At 40.0% G+C, this 23,032-nt stretch overlaps 1 protein-coding gene across 1 annotated transcript in view; it reads left to right on the top strand.

Moving 5' to 3' along the window:
* The first annotated feature begins 10,835 nt into the window (after positions 1 to 10,835).
* The window catches only part of RGS17 (regulator of G protein signaling 17), a 33,086-nt gene continuing 20,889 nt past the window's right edge, over positions 10,836 to 23,032 (top strand). Inside the window, exon 1 of the mRNA XM_068985396.1 lies at positions 10,836 to 10,972. Within this exon, the coding sequence (XP_068841497.1) occupies positions 10,854 to 10,972 (119 nt within the window). The 5' untranslated portion in view covers positions 10,836 to 10,853. The remainder of the gene's footprint in view (positions 10,973 to 23,032) is intronic.

Below are 23,032 nucleotides of genomic sequence, written 5' to 3'. Positions count from 1 at the left end.
GTGGCTCAGACAGTAAAGAACCTACTTGCAATGCAGGAGACCAGGGTTCGATCCCTGGGTCGAGGAGGATCCCCTGGAGAAGGAAATGGGAACCCACTCCAGTATTCTTCCCTGGAGAATCCCATGGACAGAGGAGCCTGGTGGGCTACAGTCCACGGGATCCCAAAGAGTCAGACATAACTGAGTGACTTTCACTTATATTAGATTCCAAAACACACAAACATGAGCAGGTGTCAACATGTGAAGAAGAAAAAATAGGGATAAACTTCATGAGAAAAAATTTTCCCCATGAAGTTAACTCTTGTGCTGAGAGTAAAATAGAGGGTTGGTTCTATGACCTCCATTAGCTCACAAAATACCCGTTCTTAGTGGAAGCTTAATTGAGACACATGAGTATTATTTCACGTGTATCAAAAGTACCAAGGTGAATGGTCTAGACTGTGCCCTAAAAGAACTCACAGTCTTGTAAGAAAAGCTCTCAAATGGCAAAGCTCTAAAACAATATGGAATTACAGGTCAGAGAAGTGTAAGCAGTGCCCAACACCTTCCCACAGGCTGGGAAGTTCTGCAAAGGTTCCTGGAGGAAGTACCTCCACCAGGTGCTGGAGATACCAAAAAAAGTGAGACCCTTTAGGGTGTCAGAGTCCAGTTCTCATATAAACAGGCTTGTAGACAAGTCATAGCTCAAAGAGGAAGGCACACAGTTCTTTGTGACCCTGAGCAGAAAGCACCTGTTGTTGTTCAGTTGCTCAGTCATGTCTGACTCTCTCTGACCCCATGGACTGCAGCACACCAGGCTTCTCTGTCCTTCACTATCTCCCAGAGCTTGCTCAAACTCACATCTATTGAGTTGGTGATGCTGTCCAGCCATCTCATCCTCTGGCGTCCCCTTCTCCTCCTGCTTTCAGCCTTTGCCAACATCAGGGTCTTTTGGGAAGAAAGCCCTAGAGAGAGGAAAACAAGTGAATGAGCCTGACAGGGAGCAGTTGAACAAGCCTTTGGTGATCTTTCCTTCCAGCTGGTGCTTCGCTCGAACACACGACGTCTTTCTGACTCTTGTGAATATACTTGCTCTACACGACAACCACGATGCTTCAAGTTCACAGCTTAGTGTGGCCTGAACCAGCGCTTCCCAGGCTCTAAGTACACCCATCATTTGTATCTCCATATTGTTTTGTATTGTTAAAATGCAAAATCAGATCCAGCATATCTGATGTGGGACTTGAAATCCTCTTTCCTAAAAGCCTCCCAAGGGGTGTGATGCTTCTGGTCCATAGACTACACTTTGAATGGCAAGCACCCAAGTTTTAACTCTTTGTATGAAAACCTCGGCAACTGCTAAGTAAATCTCTCATCCCTGCAGTTATATTTTAAAAACCCATCATACAATTTTGAAGGAAATCATCAGGAGTATGTTTGTAAATAAATATGAAGACAGTAATTTGTCTAAAGGTAATAAAAGTAGGAGCAATTATTACTATTGTAATTACAGATATGTGTGTGTGTCTCTGTGTGCTGTCATGTCTGACTCTTTGCGACACCATAGACTGTAGCCCACTAGGCTCCTCTGTCTATGGAGTTTTCCAGGCAAGAACACTAGAGTGAGTTCTCATTTCCTCCTCCAGGGGATCTTCGCCACCTAGGGACTGAATCTGTGTCTGCTGTGTTGCAGGCAGATTTTTTTGCCGCTGCAGCACCTGTGAAGCAGGTATGCTCCATTTTACAAACAGAGGCAGAGATTAAGTACCTTAATGCCATGTAACCAGTACAGGCAGCTCTTTGTGACTCCAGTCCAGAGCTCTTTTACTCTAAAGACACTATACTCCAAAAATCATAGTCAAAAGAAGAAAATAGAAAGTTGATAGAAGTGCAGAATCACAAGAGTAGAAATTGTGATGCTCTGTCAGATGGAAATGATTGAATCTTCTGGGGGACAAAAATTAGCAGCTGAGCTGTACAAGGTGCTGTTTTAGATAGCTCCATGAACTAATGCTTTTCAACGTGTCTGAAAAAATGCTCATGAGCCGAAAGAGGAAGAGGACTAACAAGGTTCTGGGTCTCTACTTTAACGGTAGAGGAAAGCACAGGAGGAAAAATTTCTAGTCTTTTTATAGATTTATATGTTATGATACATATTTATGTACTTATAAATATGTATGAAAATATGAACATGAGAGAATTGCTGACTCAACATAATGTGGCATTTTAGCAAGCCTCATATATCACTGAGAAAAAGGAATCAAATGGATGGATTCACTGGTGGAACCAGATTCTAACTGCCAAGAGTGGACCAAATCCTGTTCTTAGTGATTATTCGCTCTGAATGCACAGTTTACTTCTTGAATGTTTCATAGTTTAATGTAATCATAAAATGGTGATTTTTCCAAATGGTGAGTTTTGAAAAAAGCATACCAAACACTCTCCCCACCTCAAAAAAGGGGGAAAAGCTGTTTTGAATACCACCCTTTTTAGAAGAATAAGTCGTGAAACAGGAGGTGGCATGGAAAGCTTGCTCCATTACATAGATATATGCAGCTTAGCTGAAGCAGGGTAGTTACCAGAAGTTTTAAATTGAGGAGTGGGTTGTTTTCTTCACAGGGGAAATATATCACCACTAGGAATAAATATGATGAATTGCTTCCTTGTCCACCCTCATGCTAAAAAGGGCCTCACAAATTTGGCTCATTTAGCAAATACCTTTTTGGGGCTCAACACTGTATCAACAACTATATGACCAAACTGAATGCTTTCACTAAACATGACAAGATGGCTTCAATTATAACGAAGTGTGACTGTGGGGTGGGGAGTGGATTGTGGATACTATGAGTCACTTTAGACTCAGTTCATTTACATGTGATAAAAATTACAGTGTTCGTGGCGAAGTGAAAATTCAAACCATTAGTTTTCTTTCTTCACTGAGTAAGCCTTTGTGTAGATCTCTGATCTAGGAAGAGTCTAACCAATGGACACAAGAGCAGTACAATCCGCCCTGTATAAAGTGGAGTGATCTCTCAGGAGGAAGGAAGTGATGGAAATCTTCAGCAGCTGTAGCCTGAAAATATTTACCACACCAGCTTGTTGGTGACCTTATGTACAATGCTCTCAAGCATTGTACTTGAGTACAGTGATTTTGTACTTGATGATTTTTTCCAAGTATTTTAAATTTTCAATCCACTTAACCCTTATAGTATAATGATATACTGATGTTCTGTAATTATCAATAATTATCTTCAGATATGGACGTTGGACACAAGGAGATTAAATAACTATCCAAAGGGCATACAGTTGATAACAAGAGGGAAGATCGGGACACAGCCCAACTCCAAAGATGGTTTAACCACCATATTGTACTGCAGCTTAGCAGGAAGGATGGAGGATATTGTCATTTGTATATTTCTAAGTTTGGGTGGACTCCGGGAGTTGGTGATGGACAGGGAGGCCTGGCGTGCTGCGGTTCATGGGGCCGCAAAGAGTTGGACACGACTGAGCGACTGAACTGAACTGAACTGAACTGAAGTTTTATATGGGCTTCCCTGGTGGATCACACAGTAAAGAACCCACTTGCAAGGCAGGAGACCCAGCTTCAATCCCTGAGTTGTGTTCCTAGGATAAGATATGAATGTTTCTAAGAGGATAAAATACACATTTTTATTTTATTTTACTTTATTGTGTTGTATTTTTATTGTAAAAAATCCACTGTTTTTTATTGAGGTATAGCTCATACAGTATCATGAGCATCTGCTGTTGACAGAAAACACTGCTAAATTCTGGGAAAACCAATATATATTAAATGTATTTTTCTCTCCTTCCCCATAAGAGTTTTATAATTCAATTGGGAAACAACATATAAGCAAAAATGATAAAGAATAATATCAGGACATACTCAAGATTTGACAGTGCTATCCACAAGAGAACAAATTTAAAAGAAAAACAGTTTTTCATCTCCCTCCCAACTGTATTTTTAAAGACAGTTCTCAGCTTGGGCAGCCCATTTTAAGAATAACAACTTTAGAACTAAGAACATTTTTCTCAGTCTAACCTAACCATCCATGTAAACTTAAGGCCCCTGCACATCAGCCTCTTTCAGAATGTCCAGCCTTAGCTTGAATAAGTTCAAGAAAGCTTGACTTGATACTAACCTCACAGGTAAATTAAAGTCTTACCTGAATATCAGACAGACTTTCTATTTATGAAAGCAAGTCTCTTTCGGTTGCTTCTATTTATCAATCCACCTTCTAACATTAGGGATCTTACAAGCAGATGGATATTTTCTTCTACTGAATGTAACTTCAAATACTAGGTAATTTTGATTCTGATTATCTGAATCTTCTTTAAACACTTGTGTTCTAAGTGTAGTAGTCTCATGAGATTTTCTTTGAGTTTTTTTTTTTTTTAACTTTCCTGATCTTCTGAGCAAATTCCACTTTCCTTCTTATGTTGTGGGGGCCGAAATTGAACGTGATCATTTAACCAGCCCAGAGAAGACCTATCACCAGTTTGTATTACAAACCATATTCTTATTAATGCATTCTAAATGATTTTGTTTATATCATACTGTTGATTAGTAATGAATTTATTGTCCAATAAAGTACCTTGTTATGATCCTATTAAGCCCGTGTTTCTCCCATCCTTGTCATATGCAGTTTTTTAGATGCTGTATGTATCCTTTTAAATTTTATATTGTTTTATTTGACTCATTATTCAAACTGTAAAGATGTTCTTTAAACTGAGATATAATTGACATATAAAATGTTAATTTAAGGTGTAAAATGTGTTGATCAGATGCATTTATATATTGCAGTATGACTACCTGAGTAGTACTAGCTGACACCTTCATCCCATCACATAATTATCATTTTTTTTATAGTGAGAGTATTTAAGATCAAGTCTCTTTGTCATCGTCGGTTGCTCAGTCATGTCTGACTCTTTGTGACCCCATGGACTGCAGCACACCAGGTTTCCTGTCCTTCACCATCTCCTGGAGTTTGCTCAAACCTCATGTCCAGGGAGTCGGTGATGCCATCCAACCATCTCATCCTCAGGTCTCTTAACAACTTCAAAATAGGCAATATAGTAGTGTTAACCATAATCACAGTGCCATGTATTTGCTCTTCATCTTCTCTGAATAAGAAGAACTGATTCATCTTCTAACTTCAAGTTTGTACCCTTTGATCAACATCTTCCCAGTTCCCCCACACCTTAGTTTCTGGTACCTCTGATTTTATTCTCTGTTTTTATGAATTCAACTTTTTAAAATTCTACATATAAGTAATGCATGCCTGCTCAGTTGCTCAATCCTGTCCAACTCTTTGTGACCCCATGTGACCCCACTGTACCCCACCAGGCTCCTCCATCCATAAAAGTTTCCAACAAGAATACTGGAGTGGGTTGCCGTTTCCTCCTCCATGGTATCTTCCCAACTCAGGGATCGAACCTGTGTCTCCTGCCTCTCCTGCACTGGCAGACAGATTCTGTTACCACGGAACCACCTGGGAAGCCTACATATAAGTGATGCCATGCAATATTTGTTCTCTGTCTGCTTTATCACCTTTAACATAATGCCCTTAAGAACTATCCATGAATAATATTCCATTGTTTGTATATCACATCTTTATTCATTCATCCATCGATGGACACTTAGGTCGTCTCCATATCCTGGCCTTTGTGAATAATGCTGCAGTAAACATGGGAATGCAAACATTTTTTTGATATCCAGTTTTCATTTCCTTTGGACATATATTCAGAAGTGGGATTGCTGTATCATATGGTTATCTTTTAATTTGTTAAGGAACCTCCATACTGTTTTCCTTAGTGGCTGAACCAATTTACATTCCCACCAATATCGCACAAGGGTTCCCTTTCCTCTACATTTTGGACAATACTTGTATCTCTCGTCTTTTTGATGATAACCCTTCTAGCAAGTGTTTGGTGATAATCTCATTATGGTTTAGATTTGCACTTGCCTGATGATTAGTGATGCTGAGCATCTTGCCATCTGTTTGGCCATTTGTATGTCTCCTTTGGAAAAATGCCTGTTCAATTCCTCTGCCCATTTTCAAATCAGATTTTTTTGTCTTTTTGTTATTGAATGGTAGGAATTCTTTGTATATTTTGGAAATTAACCTTTTATCAGACGTATGTTCTTAGTCGCTCAGTCATGTCTGACTCTTTGCTACCCTATGGACTAGCCCACCAGGCTCCTCTGTCCATGGGATTTTCCTGGCAAGAATACTGGAGTGGGTTGCCATTTCCTCCTCCAGGGATCTTCTTGACCCAGGGATCGAACCCACAACTATGACTCCTGCCTTGCTGGTGGGGTCTTTATCACTGACTCAGTCTACAGGATGGGGGAAATATTTGGGGACCATATCAGGACCTGTTGTCCCCAAATACTTCCCTCATTCTGTAGATTGACTTTTCATTTTGATGTGCAGAAGCTTTTTGGTTTGCTATAGTTCTGCATGTTGATTTTTGCTTTTTTTTTGCATAAAGATGGTTTTGATCATTACATCTCATCCAGAAAAAATGAAAGGAGCAACATGGGATAAAATTGTATACAACTGGAAGTGAGAGCAGAATTTTCTCTTCATTTCTTGGAAGATAACAATAATTCACAACAGAAGGAAAGCCCTCTCTGATCACTATCTAGATTTATGGGTTTTCCTTGTTAATAAATTTGCCTAAGCCGTGGAGAGGGAAATGAAGATGCTGGAGCCATTAATCTTATTCCATAGCAGCATTCCCAGAACCTCAGTGAGAACTAAATGAAGTACTTCTGTTTTTTAATTTATTTTGGCCGTGCTGGGTCTTGGTTGCTGCATGGGCTTCCTCTTATTGCGGAGAGCAGGGGCTTCTCTGTAGTTGTACACGGGCTTCTCATTGCAGTGGCTTCTCTTGTTGCTGAGCTTAAGGGCCCGAGGGCTTGAATATTTGTGGCTCCTGGGCTCTCGAGCACAAGCTCAATAGTTGTGGCACGTGGGCTCGGTTGCTCTGCATGTATTTTCTTCCCAGACCAGGGATGAAACCCATGTCTCCTGCGTTGTCAGGCAGACTCTTTACCACTGAGCCACCAGGAAAGCCCTAAATGAAGTGTTTTCAAGTCAGCCAGGGTGAGGGGAGCAATGAAAGGCCACCACACCTGCTCCCAGCCCTGCTCTGCCCCTGAATCCTGCGTCCTCCTGGGGCTGCACACTTCACAAAGCCTGAAGTCCCAATTTTGTGCACAGGTGCGTTCTTGTTTGTAAAGGAGAATTTTTCCTACTTCATTCTCCTCTATCTTTGAAAGTAAGTGATCTCTTGACAGTCTTTCTTCCTATGGAGTCGAAGAGAAGGAAGAAGGATTGACCTCCACATATTCAAAAGTATTTGACAGTTTCAGTCCATAGATATGATCATTTTGCAAAACTTTTTTTTTTCCTTTTTTCACTTGTATAACATTAAGAAGACTTGTTTTGCTTAAAACTTGATTGATGAACTCAGAGAAAACTGTAACAGACATACAAATTTTTCTTTCTGTATTTATAGGTAAACCACATGAATTACCTTCAGCATCACTGTTTATCATGGCACACAGGAAGCAAATGCAACTAGGCATTTTTTTTCTGATATTTTATTGTTAGCATAAAGAAGTGCAATAGATTTCTGCATGTTAATCTTGTATCCTGCTGTGTGCTGTGTTGTGCTTAGTTGCACAATCATGTCCGACTCTTTGCAACACTGTGGACTGTAGTCTGCCAGGCTCCTCTGTCCATTGGGGATTCTCCATGCAAGAATACTGGAGTGGGTTGCCATGCCCTCCAGGGAATCTTCCCATCCCAGGAATCGAACCCAGGTCTCCCGCACTCCAGGCGGATTCTTACCTTGCTGAATTTGTTTATTAGTTCTGGTAGTTTTCCTGTGTAGTCAATTTGACCTCTTCCCTTCCCATTTGGATTTCATTTTTTGGTTGCCCTGGGTCCTCCTTGCTGCCCAGGCTGTCTCACCAGTTGCGGTGAGTGAGGGCTACTCTTCGTTGCAATGCACGGGCTCTAGACACACTTCAGTAATTGCAGCACACGGGCTCAATAGTTGTGGCTCACAGACTTTAGAGCACAGGCTCAATAATTGTGGAGCACAGACTCAGTAGTTGAGGCACATGGGCTTAGTTGCTCCATGTCATGTGGAATCTTCCCAGACCAGGGATCGAATCCATGTTCCCTGCATTGGCAGGCAAATTCTTAACCCCTGGACCACCAGGTCAGTCCCCAATTTTGATCTTTTATTTTTCTTGTCTGATTGATGTGACTATTCTTATGTCAGTCCTTGTTACTCCTCTGTGGGTAATTCAGCTTATATCTTTATCTTAGAGTTCTGTGATTATATTTTAATGCATATATGTGTGGATTTTATTAATTCTGCTAAAGCATGTGGTATGCTCTTTCATTGTAAGTCTTTTTGGTTTTGCTTTTTGTTTTTTCTTCCAATAAAACTTCCTTGAAAATACTTCCCTGACAGTCTGTTAATTCTTTCCTTATGATAAAAAGGACATATACTGGAATCTTTCAGTGTTACTGCTATACTTGTCTCAATTCCCTTTTATATGTTTCAACTTTTCTCTTTTTGTTGAATTCTGAGTACAGTCCTTGATACTTATTCTTCTGGGGGTTGCTATGGGAAGAGATTATTTCATTTGAATCTTTTTAATGGCTATGTTGTTTGTTTCTACATTTTCTATTTTGTCTATTCTTGTTTCATTTTTGCCTATATTTGTTTTTATAATTTCTTGTTCTCTTATATGAACAGTTTTTTCCTTTGTCATATTGTTTATGTTAAATATATACTCATTAAACTAATTTTAGATTATTCTATTATTTGCATTTGATCAGGAGTATAGTCATCTCATGATTGTTGAGTGACTTTCTGGTTTTAGTGTTAATTGGATTTTTTTGCTTTCAGGCAACACACTAACAGGTGTATTCCTCACTCTCACTCTTTATAATGCTTCTCAGTTATCTCCTGTAGTCCCTCAAGACCTTCAGTTCCAAAGGAGCTCTTTCATTGGCATCTCAGGATTTTCTCTCATCCAGGAATGGTTTTGGAGATATCCTTAACCCGGTCACAGAACCTGTGGGCTGCTTGGCCTAGGTCAGGTCAGGTGGGCTCTCTGTGCATCCTCCCACTCCTGCAACTAGGTACCTTGATAGTACAGATCGCTTTTTTAGCATCTTTTTATGAGTGACAGAACCACCACCCCTGATTTTATTCAGGTGACCTGAAGTCTGGTCTTCCACTACTCACAGTGGAGCGTTTTTTACCCCAGTAGAATATGGAACCTTTGCTGCTTTCTGTTCCCTTAGTTGAATTACAGAATTACTGTGACTTTACCCCTGTTTATCTACCACTGTGGTTTTCTTGTTTGTTTCTGGTCTAAGGAGAGGGTTGCTCTTGAGAAAGGAGCACTGGCATATATACACTATCATGTTTAAAATAGATAACTAGCAGGAAGCTACTGTAACACAGGGAACCGAGCCTGGTGCTCTGGGAAAACCTAGAGGGGGTGGGATGGGGAGGGGGAGACTCCAGAGGGAAGGGATATCTGTATCTATATATCTATATAGATATAGACATAACTTATTCATATCGATGTATGACAGAGACTGTCAGAACATTGTAAAACAATGATCCTCCAGCAAAACATAATAAAATTAAAAAAAAGAATATGGTATTTTTTTAAGTATCTATCATTGTATTCAGAACTGAAAATGTTTTTTAAAGCATGAGATCACAATGCTAAAAAAGTCCAAAGTACTTTATGTTATTAACAAATACTGCTCATAGTCATACATATGATAATATATATGTGTGGTTTACATACATTATACATTACATATTTGTGAAAATATTATTCAGTAGAATCATTCCCTTTTCTAGAAGTTTATGCTATCTTTTATTTTAGTCTAATAAAAGAAAACTTTATTTTTTATCATAAATAACTTTTGGGTTAGAGTTGGTCTTATAAATATGTGGCAACTCACTTGGCTTATAAATATGTGGCCACTCACCCTACCAGTAAGGTCACTGGTAGGACGGTCTGTACCCCAGCATTTTTCTTATCTGCCATGATATATAAATTCCACTAAAATGATTCTTGTGGGTTTGATAACTTTTTATTTTTCCACAAGTATCTACTAAATGAAAATAAATTTTGAGTGCTGGAGGAAAGGGAGCTGATGCATTTGCAACAGGGACAGCTACCAGAATAAGGAATTTTGCCAATGTTATCAAGTCCCTGGACGGTGAGCCAGAAGTGCCACAAAGGAGTTTGTATGTTTTAAAAAGAGAGGAGAAAAAAAATAAAAGGTAAGAGAGGGCCAAAATCAAACTGTACTTCTTCACTATGTTATAGAGTTAGAAACCTTGTAGCAATGATTTGTAAACTTATATAACCTTACTATAAACGTCAGTGGAGAAAAGAGTTACTCACACCCACTATAACCATGTAAAGGTGTCCATAAAGGAAAGCAGGTGTAGTCATCCTTGAGTAAAGAAGGAAGTGAAAAATACATTTTCAAACCTTATCATATTTACCTTCCCAACTGATTCTGATTACGTGGCAACACTTACTGTGATTGTATGCAGCCGATAATGGTAGTAGTCTGTCCCCAAAGTTTTTAGAATTTCGCCTAAAATAACTTCTGGAGAATTGGCAACTTGACTGCTAAAGCTTATTCGTGTTTACCTTTTCTCAAATTGTCTTCTGCCCAACCCCTTAACTAAGGTATGCTTCCTTCAGCAGAGGCAATTTACCCTTGTAACTTTTTCCAATCTCATGTTTTCTCTCTTCTTTCAGCCAGCTGGGCACTGCAGTAGCTGAAATGCGCAAAAGGCAGCAATCACAGAATGAAGAAACACCTGCTGTGTCTCAGGCACCTGGAAACCAGAGGCCCAACAACACGTGTTGCTTTTGTTGGTGCTGTTGCTGCAGCTGCTCCTGGTACGTCCTCTTATCTGTGTGATACCACACCTGAGCTGCGTCATAACTGGCGTGAGCATGCGTGTCAGCCCTTGGAACCATAGAAACTTCTCAATCTGTCTTTTTATTCCCTTTACAAGCAGTAGTTATTGGAGATGATTGTTGGTTTAATGCACACCTTTCCCTAAGCAGAATATAATGCTTCCTCCGAATCTACACTGAAATTGGTAGTAAAGAATGAAAAATTGTTTTGTATCATGACTTTTTCCACCCGTGCTTCTTAAAGGTCTGGGTAAAAATAAGATTTGTGGCTATGTATTTGTTGAACAGTAAACAGCATTCTCCCATATTATAGAAGGTACAAGAACACTAAGGTAATCTCTAGCAGTATTGAATTCTGTGTAGTGTTTTAGTTCTATGTGCTTTCATGAGAGATTGACTGTTCTGTCGCAGATTAGAGTGGCAACCTCAGCCACAGACTCCTAAAAAGGATAAAGAAGTGCCACAGACTCACGCCCACAAATCTAAAAGGCCAGGGGCTATGCTGGGTATGAAGGTCAAGCCAGTTTGTTAAAGACTCTGAACTTAGAGCCAGAGAAGCTGCCACCAATGCAGTGTTGTCTGGCAGCTTCTTCGACATTAAAGTTGTAATCTCTGGTTTGTGGTTTCCTCACTAGAAAAGTGATGAAGAGTTAAAGTTGATTCTCAAGGTATAGTCTAGTGCTAAATGTCCGTGACTGGGGCACTTCAGAAACCCTGTTTCCATTCCAAACCCACAAAGTGTCTTCAAATAAGAAAATCAGTGGGACCCAGAATTCCGAGATTTACAAAGATGAGATCCCTTGGGAGGTTGGAGGGGCCAAACTAGACTTAATGAAATTTCCGTAGAACCGCACGTTTCGGGGTCCTGTAAGATCCAATTCATAGGTGGATCTTCTGGGTTAGCAGTGGTGTGTTGGATCTCCCCGACCTGTTTCAAAACCATAAAGCACATGTGCCCACATGTACACCCATGGCTGATTCATGTCAATGTATGGCAAAACCCACTACAATATTATAAATTAATTAGCCTCCAATTAAAATAAATAAATGTTTAAAAAAAAAAATCATAAGGCAATGCCCAGCTGCTGGAGTCATCTTCCTGTGCATGATCGCTACAGTTTCCCAACATCCTTGGAGGTTGGTCCTGTAATCTAGTGGCATTATCACAGTGGCCCAAACAGAAGATGAAACATGTGATGCTCCAGTAGCAGCTTTGGTGTTGAACACACTCTCAACTCTCTAGGAGACTTCATTTCCAGAAAACTATCCAATACTGCAGCAATCTAGAAGGTTTAAAATAGTTTTTGTAAATATCAAAATTGCTTCCCAGATGATGGTTCCTTGTTGGGAAAAGTCATGCTACGATTCCTTTCTCTTTCAACCTTAAGCTGTAAACTAAGTATTTCAGATGGAAGAAAGAGAGTTCTAGAAGAGGGAAGTATTTCAGTGCAATTGTGTAAATTTTTTTTCTGTCTCGTTCTTCAGGAGATCATCTAGCTCTGGCCTTAATCCATGAATTATGGGGGAACAACTTAATATGGTGGTTCTGAAGTCAGACTTGTTGTTTAGTCACTCAGTCATGTTCAACTCTTTGAGACCCCATGAACTGCAGCACACCAGACTTCCCTGTCTTTCACTATCTCCTAGAGTTTGCTCAAACTAATAATGTCCATTGAGTCGGAGGTGCCATCCAGCTGTCTCATTCCCTGTCGTCCCCTTCTCCTCCTTCCCTCAATCTTCCCCATCATCAGGGTCTTTTCCAATGAGTCGGCTCATTGTATCAGGTGACCAAAGTATTAGAGCTTCAGTTTCAGCATCAGTCCTTCCAATGAATATTCAAGATTGATTTCCTTTAGGATTGACTAGTTTGATCTTTTTGCTGTCCAAGGGACTCTCAAGAGTCTTCTTCAGCACCACAGTTCAAAAGCATCAAGTCAGACTGCCTAGGTTCAAACTCTTCATCTGTCACTGTCTGTTTGACCTTCAACAAGTTGCTTAGTGTCTTCAGATTTCTCATCTATCAGATGACAGTGATAAGAATCCCTACGTAATAACGTCATTTTAAACATTCAATGAGATAAAACACGTACTAGCTGAGAACAGCACCTGATCCATAGTGTACATTTAATAAGAGTTGGTCACTGGGCTATGGAACATTTCATATTGGAAAAATAAAAACTCTTTACAGAAGACCTAGCTTCAAATAATGCATATTTTTTTAAAAAACTGTCAGCTTGTGGATATAATAAAAAAATTATTTTGGAAAGGAAAACTGTTTTACTTTAAAGTCTGTATAAAACGTTGCAAATATTTTGTTACATCCTGTTGACAATTAGACTTCTATTTCTCACTTGCTCTATGCCATGTTCCAGTAATTAGGATATGAGTGTATTTGCCTGCAGGAACTCATTTCTGAATTGCTTCAGGATTAAAATACCAAACACTGAAGTTTTGTTGTGTAATCTTTGTTGTCAAACAGGTGTTTTGTGCAGTTTGTTTTTATCTGTCCTTCAGATATTTAGCAAGACATGCTTTTATTAATTCTTCAGGTGCAGATTAAGCAAAATAGTCCATGAGAGCTCGTGAGCATCAGATTGTCTCAGAACACAGACTGTGGGTGGAGAACAGATTAGCTTTTGGAAGCTGCAATAACTCTCCACACCTCTAGGGTGACAAGTATTGGGTTGGCCAAATAGTTCTTTTGGGTTTTTACAGAAAACCCGAGTGATCTTTTGGCCAACCTGCTATTTGGACCCTAAACATATGGTGCCTTGGATGAGCGTTGTATTAGTTTTAGACAACAGAGCATTGTTGTCAAGAGCTGTATTTGCTATCAGTGAGTCATGGATACCCGAGTCTAGGTCATAAAATGCACAGTCCATAAGCATACAAGTCTTTTTTTGATAAATAGTATGTAATCGCTTCTAAGATCAAGGTAGTATGGAGGCTTCCCAGGTGACACAGTGGTAAAGAATTCACCTGCCAGTGCAAGAGACGCAGGTTAATTCCCTATGTTAGGAAGATCCCCTGGAGTAGGAAATGGCAACCCACTCCAACAGCAAATGCCAACCCATTCCAGGACTCTTGCCTAAAATATTCCACGGACAAAGGAGCCTGGTGGGCTGCAGTCCATGGGGTCTCAAAGAGTCGGACACAACTGAGCGACTGAGCTCACACAGGTAGTTTCTAATGTAAGCAACTACTTAAGTATGGCAAAACCAATACAGTATTGTAAAGTAAAATAAAGTAAAAATTAAAGTTAAAAAAAAAGATAGTTAAGTTGGATGCTAATCGGAACTGTTATCTCTTCATAAATGGAGATGTCCTTTACCCATCCATTCTTTAAGTATCATAACTTTTATACTTTGAGTTTAGGGCAAGAAATTGTCCAAGCTTATTAAGAGGGGAAATAAAAAGAAAGAAGTGTTCTTCAAAATTTCCAGGCTAGGTCAAAGGAGTAGAACAAGAAGAAACACCAAAAAATGTAATTTAGGTACAAAAAAGTTAGCAATCAAAGTCTGACGTAACCGTCATTCTTAAGTAGGAACAGTTGTCATGTAGCTGATTTTACCTCCTTTTAAGGAAATAGAGTGCCAAGAAAATAAATTTCTCTGTCTAGTAATAAATATAAATATCTCACTGGGGCCTCCCATGTTATAGCTTTTTGAAACAGCTTAGTATTTCTCAGATTTGCATTTCTCTTTTGCATTTCATCGTCAGCTCCTCTCTCGTTTAAATTTATTTCTGTCCTTATAAATTACCACTATGTTTTGTTTGGGGCAATAATAAAGAGAATAAATACGTAAGTACTGAATATTCCCATATTTTCCTTCAAAAATCTCAACAGTTAGGACTACTTCACGATGTCCTCTGTCCTTGTCAAAGAACACTTCAGTTCCTTTCCCAAATCCACCTATCTCCCTCTTCTCCCCAGTGCCCTCCATTTCAAGAAAAGAAAGCAAAGGAATCGGGTTTAGCCTCTTTAACCTGTGTTACACAAGTAAGTCACGGATGTCCGAGTCTTAGCCATTAAGCAGACAGCCGATAAACTTGGAGGCCCTTCTGCACAGGGGACCAAGCTGTTCCCAACCAGGACAGTGTTGTCAAGACCACACGACTAGAGCTTCAGGTTTGTCAAAATAGTGTTTCCCCTTATATCAGGACTCAAAAAGAGCGACCAGCCTCTTCAGGTAGTTAACCCCCTTCCCTTTCCTTTATGAGAAAGGATGCTTTTAAAGATTGGACTCATTACGAAACCACTCACAGTGTGAATCCATGAGATCATTCAGACACCTGTGCAAGTGTGTTGCCTTGTGCTAATAACAAAACCAGGTGCCTCAAAAAGGAGGCAGAAAGGGTGAGCTTTCAGAATGCACTGCGAGCTTAAACCTAATTTCCAAATTGTTCCATGAACTCTCCCTTAACTTCAGAGGCTACACTAAAATAACCCAGACTGTGTTTTTTTCAAGGAAGTCTCTAGGTGCTAATCCACTTCTGTTTTAATTCTCCATTACTCCTGGGGGTGTCCTAGCAAGCAACACTCATTTCTGTGTTTACTCATAAAAGATGAGAACTCCACAGATTTCAGATACCATGTGTCCAGAATGTCCCATTGACTCCTCCTGCTGCAGTGTGATGGTGAGACGATGATTCTGGGGGGTTTGGGTGGGGAGTGTCACTGGCTTCAGTCCCAAGCTCCCCATTGACAGTATCCAAGGGAATGGTTCTCTATTCAGCTTTTTCATTCATCAGATTAAGATACAGGATTTTGTTTGAAAGAAAAATGGTTTTTCTAAAAACTAGTATTTGGAAAATTCCATGTCTGATTTGAAAGATAAGGCAACTGAAGACTTGCCTGCTATTATTAAGCTCCTTGATGACAGTTCAGTTGAGTTCAGTTCAGTCGCTCAGTTGTGTCCGACTCTTTGCGACCCCATGAATCACAGCACACCAGGTCTCCCTGTCCATCACCAACTCCCGCAGTTCACTCAGACTCACATCCATTGAGTCAGTGATGCCATCCAGCCATCTCATCCTCTGTCTTCCCCTTCTCCTCCTGCCCCCAATCCCTCCCAGCATCAGAGTCTTTTCCAGTGAGTCAACTCTTCGCATGAGGTGGCCAAAGTACTGGAGTTTCAGCCTTAGAATCATTCCTTCCAGAGAAATCCCAGGGCTGATCTCCTTCAGAATGGACTGGTTGGATCTCCATGCAGTTCAAGGGACTCTCAAGAGTCTTCTCCAACACCACAGTTCAAAAGCATCAGTTCTTCTGTGCTCAGCTTTCTTCACACTCCAACTCTCACATCCATACATGACCACTGGAAAAACCATAGCCTTGACTAGACGGACCTTTGTTGGCAAAGTAATGTCTCTGCTTTTCAACATGCTATCTAGGTTGGTCATAACTTTTCTTCCAAGGAGCAAGCAATAAGGCCCCCTTTTAATTTCATGGCTACAATCACCATCTGCAGTGATTTTGGAGCCCCAAAAAATAAAGTCTGACACTGTTTCCACTGTTTCCCCATCTATTTGCCATGAAGTGCTGGGACCAGATGCCACGATCTTCGTTTTCTGAATGTTGAGCTTTAGGCCAACTTTTTCACTCTCCTCTTTCACTTTCATCAAGAGGCTCTTCAGTTCCTCTTCACTTTCTGCCATAAGGGTGGTATCATCTGCATATCTGAGATTATTGATATTCTCCTGGCAATCTTGATTCCAGCTTGAGCTTCTTCCAGCCCAGTGTTTCTCATGATGTACTCTGCATGGAATTTAAATAAGCAGGGTGACAATATACAGCCTTGACGTACTCCTTTTCCTATTTGGAACCAGTCTGTTGTTCCATGTCCAGTTCTAACTGTTGCTTCCTGACCTGCATATAGTTTTCTCAAGAGGCAAGTCAGGTGGTCTGGTATTCCCATCTCTCTCAGAATTTTCCACAGTTTCTTGTGATCCACACAGTCAAAGGCTTTGGCATAGTCAATAAAGCAGAAATAGATGTTTTTCTGGAACTCTCTTGCTTTTTCGATGATCCAATGGATGTTGGCAATTTGATCTCTGGTTCCTCTGCCTTTTCTAAAACCAGCTTGAACATCTGGAAGTTCACAGTTCACATATTGCTAAAGCCTGGCTTGGAGAATTTTGAGCATTACTTTACTAGCATGTGAGATGAGTACAATTGTACAGTAGTTTGAGCATTCTTTGGCATTGCCTTTCTTTGGGATTGAAATGAAAACTGACCTTTTTCAGTCCTGTGGCCACTGCTGAGTTTTCCACATTTGCTGGCATATTGAGTTCAGCACTTTCACAGCATCATCTTTCAGGATTTTAAATAGCTCTACTGGAATTCCATCACCTCCACTAGCTTTGTTCATAGTGATACTTTCTAAGGCCCACTTAAAAAAAAAAAAAAGGCCCACTTGACTTCACATTCCAGGATGTCTGACTCTAGGTGAGTGATCACACCATCGTGATTATCTTGGTATGAAGATCTTTTTGGTACAGTTCTTCTGTGTATTCTTGCCACCTCTTCTTAATATCTTCTGCTTCTGTTAGGTCCATACCATTTCTGTCCTTTATTGAGCCCATCTTTGCATGAAATGTTCCCTTGGTATCTCTAATTTTCTTGAAGAGATCTCTAGTCTTTCCCATTCTGTTGTTTTCCTCTATTTCTTTGCATTGATCACTGAGAAAGGCTTTCTTAACTCTTCTTGCTATTCTTTGAAACTCTGCATTCAGATGCTTATATCTTTCCTTTTATCCTTTGCTTTTCACTTCTCTTCTTTTCACAGCTCTTTGTAAGGCCTCCTCAGAGAGCCATTTTGATGATAGTAGGGGACTAAAATGCCAGTCTCTTAGTATCCCAATCCATTGTTTTGTCCACTTTAAGATGACACTTCCATACTTTTCATTTACAGGCTGGATATGAACCGTTTCCAAAGCTTTTTACTTTGTAAACTCTTCAAGAATTATATTAACTAAAACTTTTCCGATGGAGCTCACAGTCCCACTCACTACTGTGTGCTGCCTACAGTATTTGGTACACTGCATTGGATAGTCTCCATCCTTCTCAGGAGAAACTGGTCAAAATAAGAATGTGTTAAATAGCCTTGTGAAAGTTAAAATTATATCCCATTTCACACACTGGTTTCCAGACCATGGAACAGATCTGACTAAGTGAACCATAAACACTTCATCAACATACTTTTGGTCACCCCTCCCTCCATTTTTAACAAGTACCACAGCCTGTATAATTCAAAACAGTGCAAAAATAATGTCCTATTTTATCCTCTGACGCTGTCACACGTTAGCTCTTTGCCAGTGGAAATACTAAAAGGCATGCTTTAAAAGCCAAAGGATATTTTTTGAAAGGAAAAACAAAATCCATGTCTGCTCCATGGTAAAGAAACCATCCCCCTGGAAATAAATCCACTCACACATGCCAGTTGAGTCATTTCATCTGAGGCCCCAGTGAAAAAGCAGTCTTTTCTCTGCCTGTCACCCTCAGAGACCTGATTTATCTCACATGGGAGCACAGGTTTGCTACATAGGACTTCCAAAGGACTTGTAACCAGACGATCACAAACATCACTTGCAAAGAATTCTAGTTTTAAAACTCTGTCTCACCATGTCATGGGTAAATTTTATCAGTAAGTTTCTATAACTTATCATGATCTTTAAACACACACAGTCAAAAGACTTGTACCAAAATGAACCCAGGTTTCCCAGGCCGTATACAAAAAACCAAAAAGTGGCCACTGGGGTTATGGACCTTCTCTAAGTCATGCCCTTGTTCATTCACTCATTTAAAGTTGAAGGCTGATCATTGCCTGGTACTGTTGACGTCATTAGCTTTCACAGGATTTTCCCTGCTTCAATGTGACAGGGAACAGACTCTCAATAAGCAGTTGAATCTAGACGTGAATATTTGGTTTTATTCCCCAGGTCACCCTCCAGAAAAATTTAGTATTGAGGCTGCCTCTGCCGAGTCTGTGTTACCTCTGAGTGCTATCTATTGGAAAACTGCCAGAATCAGGCTTCCTTGACCCTTTGCCACTGAAGGCATTCCATTCTTTTTCTTTTTTTTTTGTACTGGAGCATAGTTAATTTACAACCTTGTGTTAGTTCCAGGTGTACAGCCTAGTGATCCATTTACACTCATTTGTTCATTCTTTTTCAGATTCTTTTCCCATATAGGTTATGAGGGAATATTGAATAGAGTTCCCTGTGCTATATGGTAGATCCTGGTTGATTATCTGTTAAATATGTATTAATAGTAGTTGTGTGTATGTTAATCCTAAACTTCTAATTTTTCCCTCCCCCAAAATTCATTCCCCCTTTGGTAAGTTTGTTTTCAAAATCTGTGAGTTTGTTCCTCTTTTATAAATAAATTCATTGATATCATTTTTAAAAATTAATTTCTACAAATGAGTGGTATCATACAATATTTGTCTTTCTCTGTCTGACTTTACTTAGCGTGGTAATCTCTAGGTTTATCCATGTGGCCACAAATGGCATTCTTTTGTTCTTTTCTGTGGCCGAGTAATATTCCACTGTATATATGAACTACATCTTTATCCATTCCTTTTCAACTCTTTGTTTACTGTAAATGTGTATATATTTTTTCTGAGTCACATTTGCAGCACTTAGACTATCAGTGGAAAGATGCGTATGGAGAAAATAAAATACTCAGTGAAAACATGATAGCCAATCTTGTTGAAAAGAGTAGAAAGAATGAACCAAAAAAGAATGGAGAAAGATTAAGTTAAGTCCAGCTAGAAGAAAGCAAGAGCCAGCCAGGAATGTCAGGCGCTCACAGCCTGAGCTCAGGGAGGAACCAGGGACACACGCATCCTGCTGGGTGTCTTGGGGATGCCTGCGGGGCCACCTGGGTCATGGTTCCCATGACGTGGAAGGGAAGATGGAGAGGGGAGAGTCCAAGTGTGAAGAGCCTGGGAGGGGAGCGAGAATGAAGCGGGGTGGTGGGGAGGGAAAGGTCAGAGGGTAGAAGCCTCAGAGCTTGTGGTGGGGGCTGCCAACCCTGACCTGGCCCGTGGTGGCGGTATAGAGGAGCTGCCTTCGCTGGTGTAGAGAGACGGAGCCTTCAGAGAGCGGGTAGCGTGTTGGCAGAGGATATGGTTAGGCCCGGCTGGACTCGCTCCATTGGTGGTATCCAAGGATTAGTTGTGGAAATGATGCTGAAGCTTGCAGGCAGGTCTTGGTTAGATAGAACAAGGAGGGAGTCATCAGCACACAGTACACAGGAGGTAAGATGACCCAGCATGTAGAGCAGTGAACTACAGGCTGAAACCTCGGGAAATACCAACCAGCCTTTCAGGGAAGAGTGGTGCAGCTCTGCAAACACAGAAGACAGAATAGATGGTCTGGGAGGTAACATACAACACACAGCACGGGGCCGGCACAGCAGCCCGGAGAATGGAGAGTTTCACACAGAGGGGAATGATGGGTGTTGCAAACACACCAGGGAGGTCCAAAGGGATAAGGATCGTAAAACATCATGTCGTCTGGTCCACCAGGAGGTGGCCAGTGAACTCGGAGAATCAAACTTCTCCTTAAGGTGCATGAGGAGGAAAACTTGGAGAGAAACACTGCCGAGTGCACCCCTTTCCAAACGCTCTGAGACACCCTGATCTTTTGGAGTGAAGACTCAAGATGAGGGAAGCTGGGGTTCCCTTTCTGATTTAATCAAATTATTCAATTTCTAAAACAAGATGAAATCCAGCCCTTGTAAATCCTAGCCAAATATATTAGCTACCTGGACAATATATAAGAACTGTCTCCTCCACTCCTCCCCAGCCTCTTCAAATCAATAATAATATGAAAACTAAAGTCATGACATTTTTGCAACCCCTTGCTTATCTGGAAAATTTCATAATTTCCCTACATCTGATTGAAATTAGAAGAGTCTGACAGGACTGAATGACTAACACTCTAACTTTCATGCCTGGGAGCATGTGCTCCTAAGCAGAAAGTAGATTTCACTGCTACTTTTTTGTATTAAAAAAAAAAAAAGCACAGAAACTTTTAATTGACCAATATCATAAGTAATAGTCGAATAATAAGTCCATGTGTTTCATTCTAAATAGATGTGGCGTGGCCATATTTAAAGATGACACACAAATTCTAATAACCTCCCTTCCTCATATAAAGCCGACTTTCAAGAAGCAGCATGGGAGAGGGAAGAAAACCACACTGGAATTAGACCTGAATGAATCCTGGTTTTATAACATATGACTATGAAATATTTGGCAAGTTTCTCAGCCTCTCTGGGGCTTCCCTTGTGGCTCAGCTGGTAAAGAATCCACCTGCAATGCAGGAGACCTGGATTTGATCCCTGGGTTGGGAAGATCCCCTGGAGAAGGGAAAGGCTACCCACTCCAGTATTCTGGCCTGGAGAATTCCATGGACTGTATAGTCCATAACATCACAAAGAGACGGACATGACTGAGCGACTTTTCACTTCAATCTCTCTGAGCTTCAGTTTCTTCATCTGTTAAGACGGGATTCACAACATACCTATACCTGTTACTTTAGGGTTCAGTACTTTCTAGGGCATCCCTAAATAATCGTTTATATAGATATTAGTTGCAAGTCTCAGGCTGACAGGAAATTTTCAGATTTCGTAGAATTTGGCCACTGTGTGCTTAGCATGTTCTATTTGTATCTCAGTTAATGCAACAGAACCTATATTCTACATTGGGTATCCATGGTCCTTTCTCTCCAACTCTCATATAAAGGAGTACAGACAGAACTCAGTATTCCCTGAGTTCTATGGAGCAGGGCCCACACACTCATTGATACCCAGAGTGTTCTAAGTTCATCGTATCCTGAGATTAAGTAAGTCTCCCCAAAGATCAGGATTATCACCTTCAATCGTAGTTGTTAATCCCACACAGAGTCACACGCACAGTAACTGGAAAATCCCTGGGAAGGAATGGATGCCATGGATGGGTAAGTGACAGCTAGCAGATGTTTTTCTGAGTATCAACTGCTGGTGTTTTAACCTTTTCATTCTGCTTTTTATAATAGACACATTAACTAAAAAGAGAAGCCTGACTCCAACTTAACTGAAGCATTTAAGGACATGGTGATCACATGCCATTTTAATAACAGTGTCTACTAACTCAATAAAAGTCCAGTTGGTCTTTTCACATCCTAGATACTTGCTTTCCCACAGAAGCATCCACTAACTTAATTATGACTTAAACAGTGAAAATTACAGTAGGCTGAAGGAAGAGCTTAAAGTAGGGTTTCAATCAACCTGAGAACTGAAGTCGAGGATTCTAATGATTGGCATATATTATATAAAATACATCTAAATATTCAGTTCTGTAATTCTTTTAATTTCAAGGGGGGAAAAAAAGAAACTATGTATATGCCAAATAGGAGGCTTCAGTTATTTAACTAAACATAAGCTAACATAGTAGATCCAGATTTTAACGAGGTAATAACTTGTTAAATGCAGTTGGCATCCTAAACCAATTGAATGTCCATAAACCTAAAATACATGGAAATAAAAATAAAAATGTAATACCAATAGAAATAAAGTAAAATAAAAATTTAATACTAATAGAAATAAATATTTAATACCAATAGAAAAAATTTAATACCAATAGAAAAAATTTAATACCAATAGAAAAAGAGTTTTGAAAAAAGAAAAGTTTTGGAAACCTATCTTTTCAAACAGAAGCAGGTATAGAAAGAAATTGGTAGCAAAGAGACCAGGTGTGAGAAGATGAAGTGATTTTGTCTTTACCTCGCAGCAAAAGAAGTAATTAACATACAGCCCAAACTGGCATTGAAATCCTTTGGGATCCACTTTCACAATGGCTCTTTGCACACATTTTAAGGAAAAAAAATATTTCCTACCTGTTGGTAGTTTAAAACCTTTTCTAATTAATTTATTCTAAGAATGTATCTTCAGGCCATATTACCCCAGCAAGAGACATATTAAGAGTTCAAACAGCTTATCTTTGGGAAGAATACCTACAATGTTAATAGGATTATGCCTGACCCTTTTTT

This window comes from Capricornis sumatraensis, chromosome 13, assembly GCF_032405125.1.
Source record: "Capricornis sumatraensis isolate serow.1 chromosome 13, serow.2, whole genome shotgun sequence".
NCBI lineage: Eukaryota > Metazoa > Chordata > Mammalia > Artiodactyla > Bovidae > Capricornis > Capricornis sumatraensis.
This window is presented reverse-complemented; position numbering and strand designations above follow the sequence as displayed.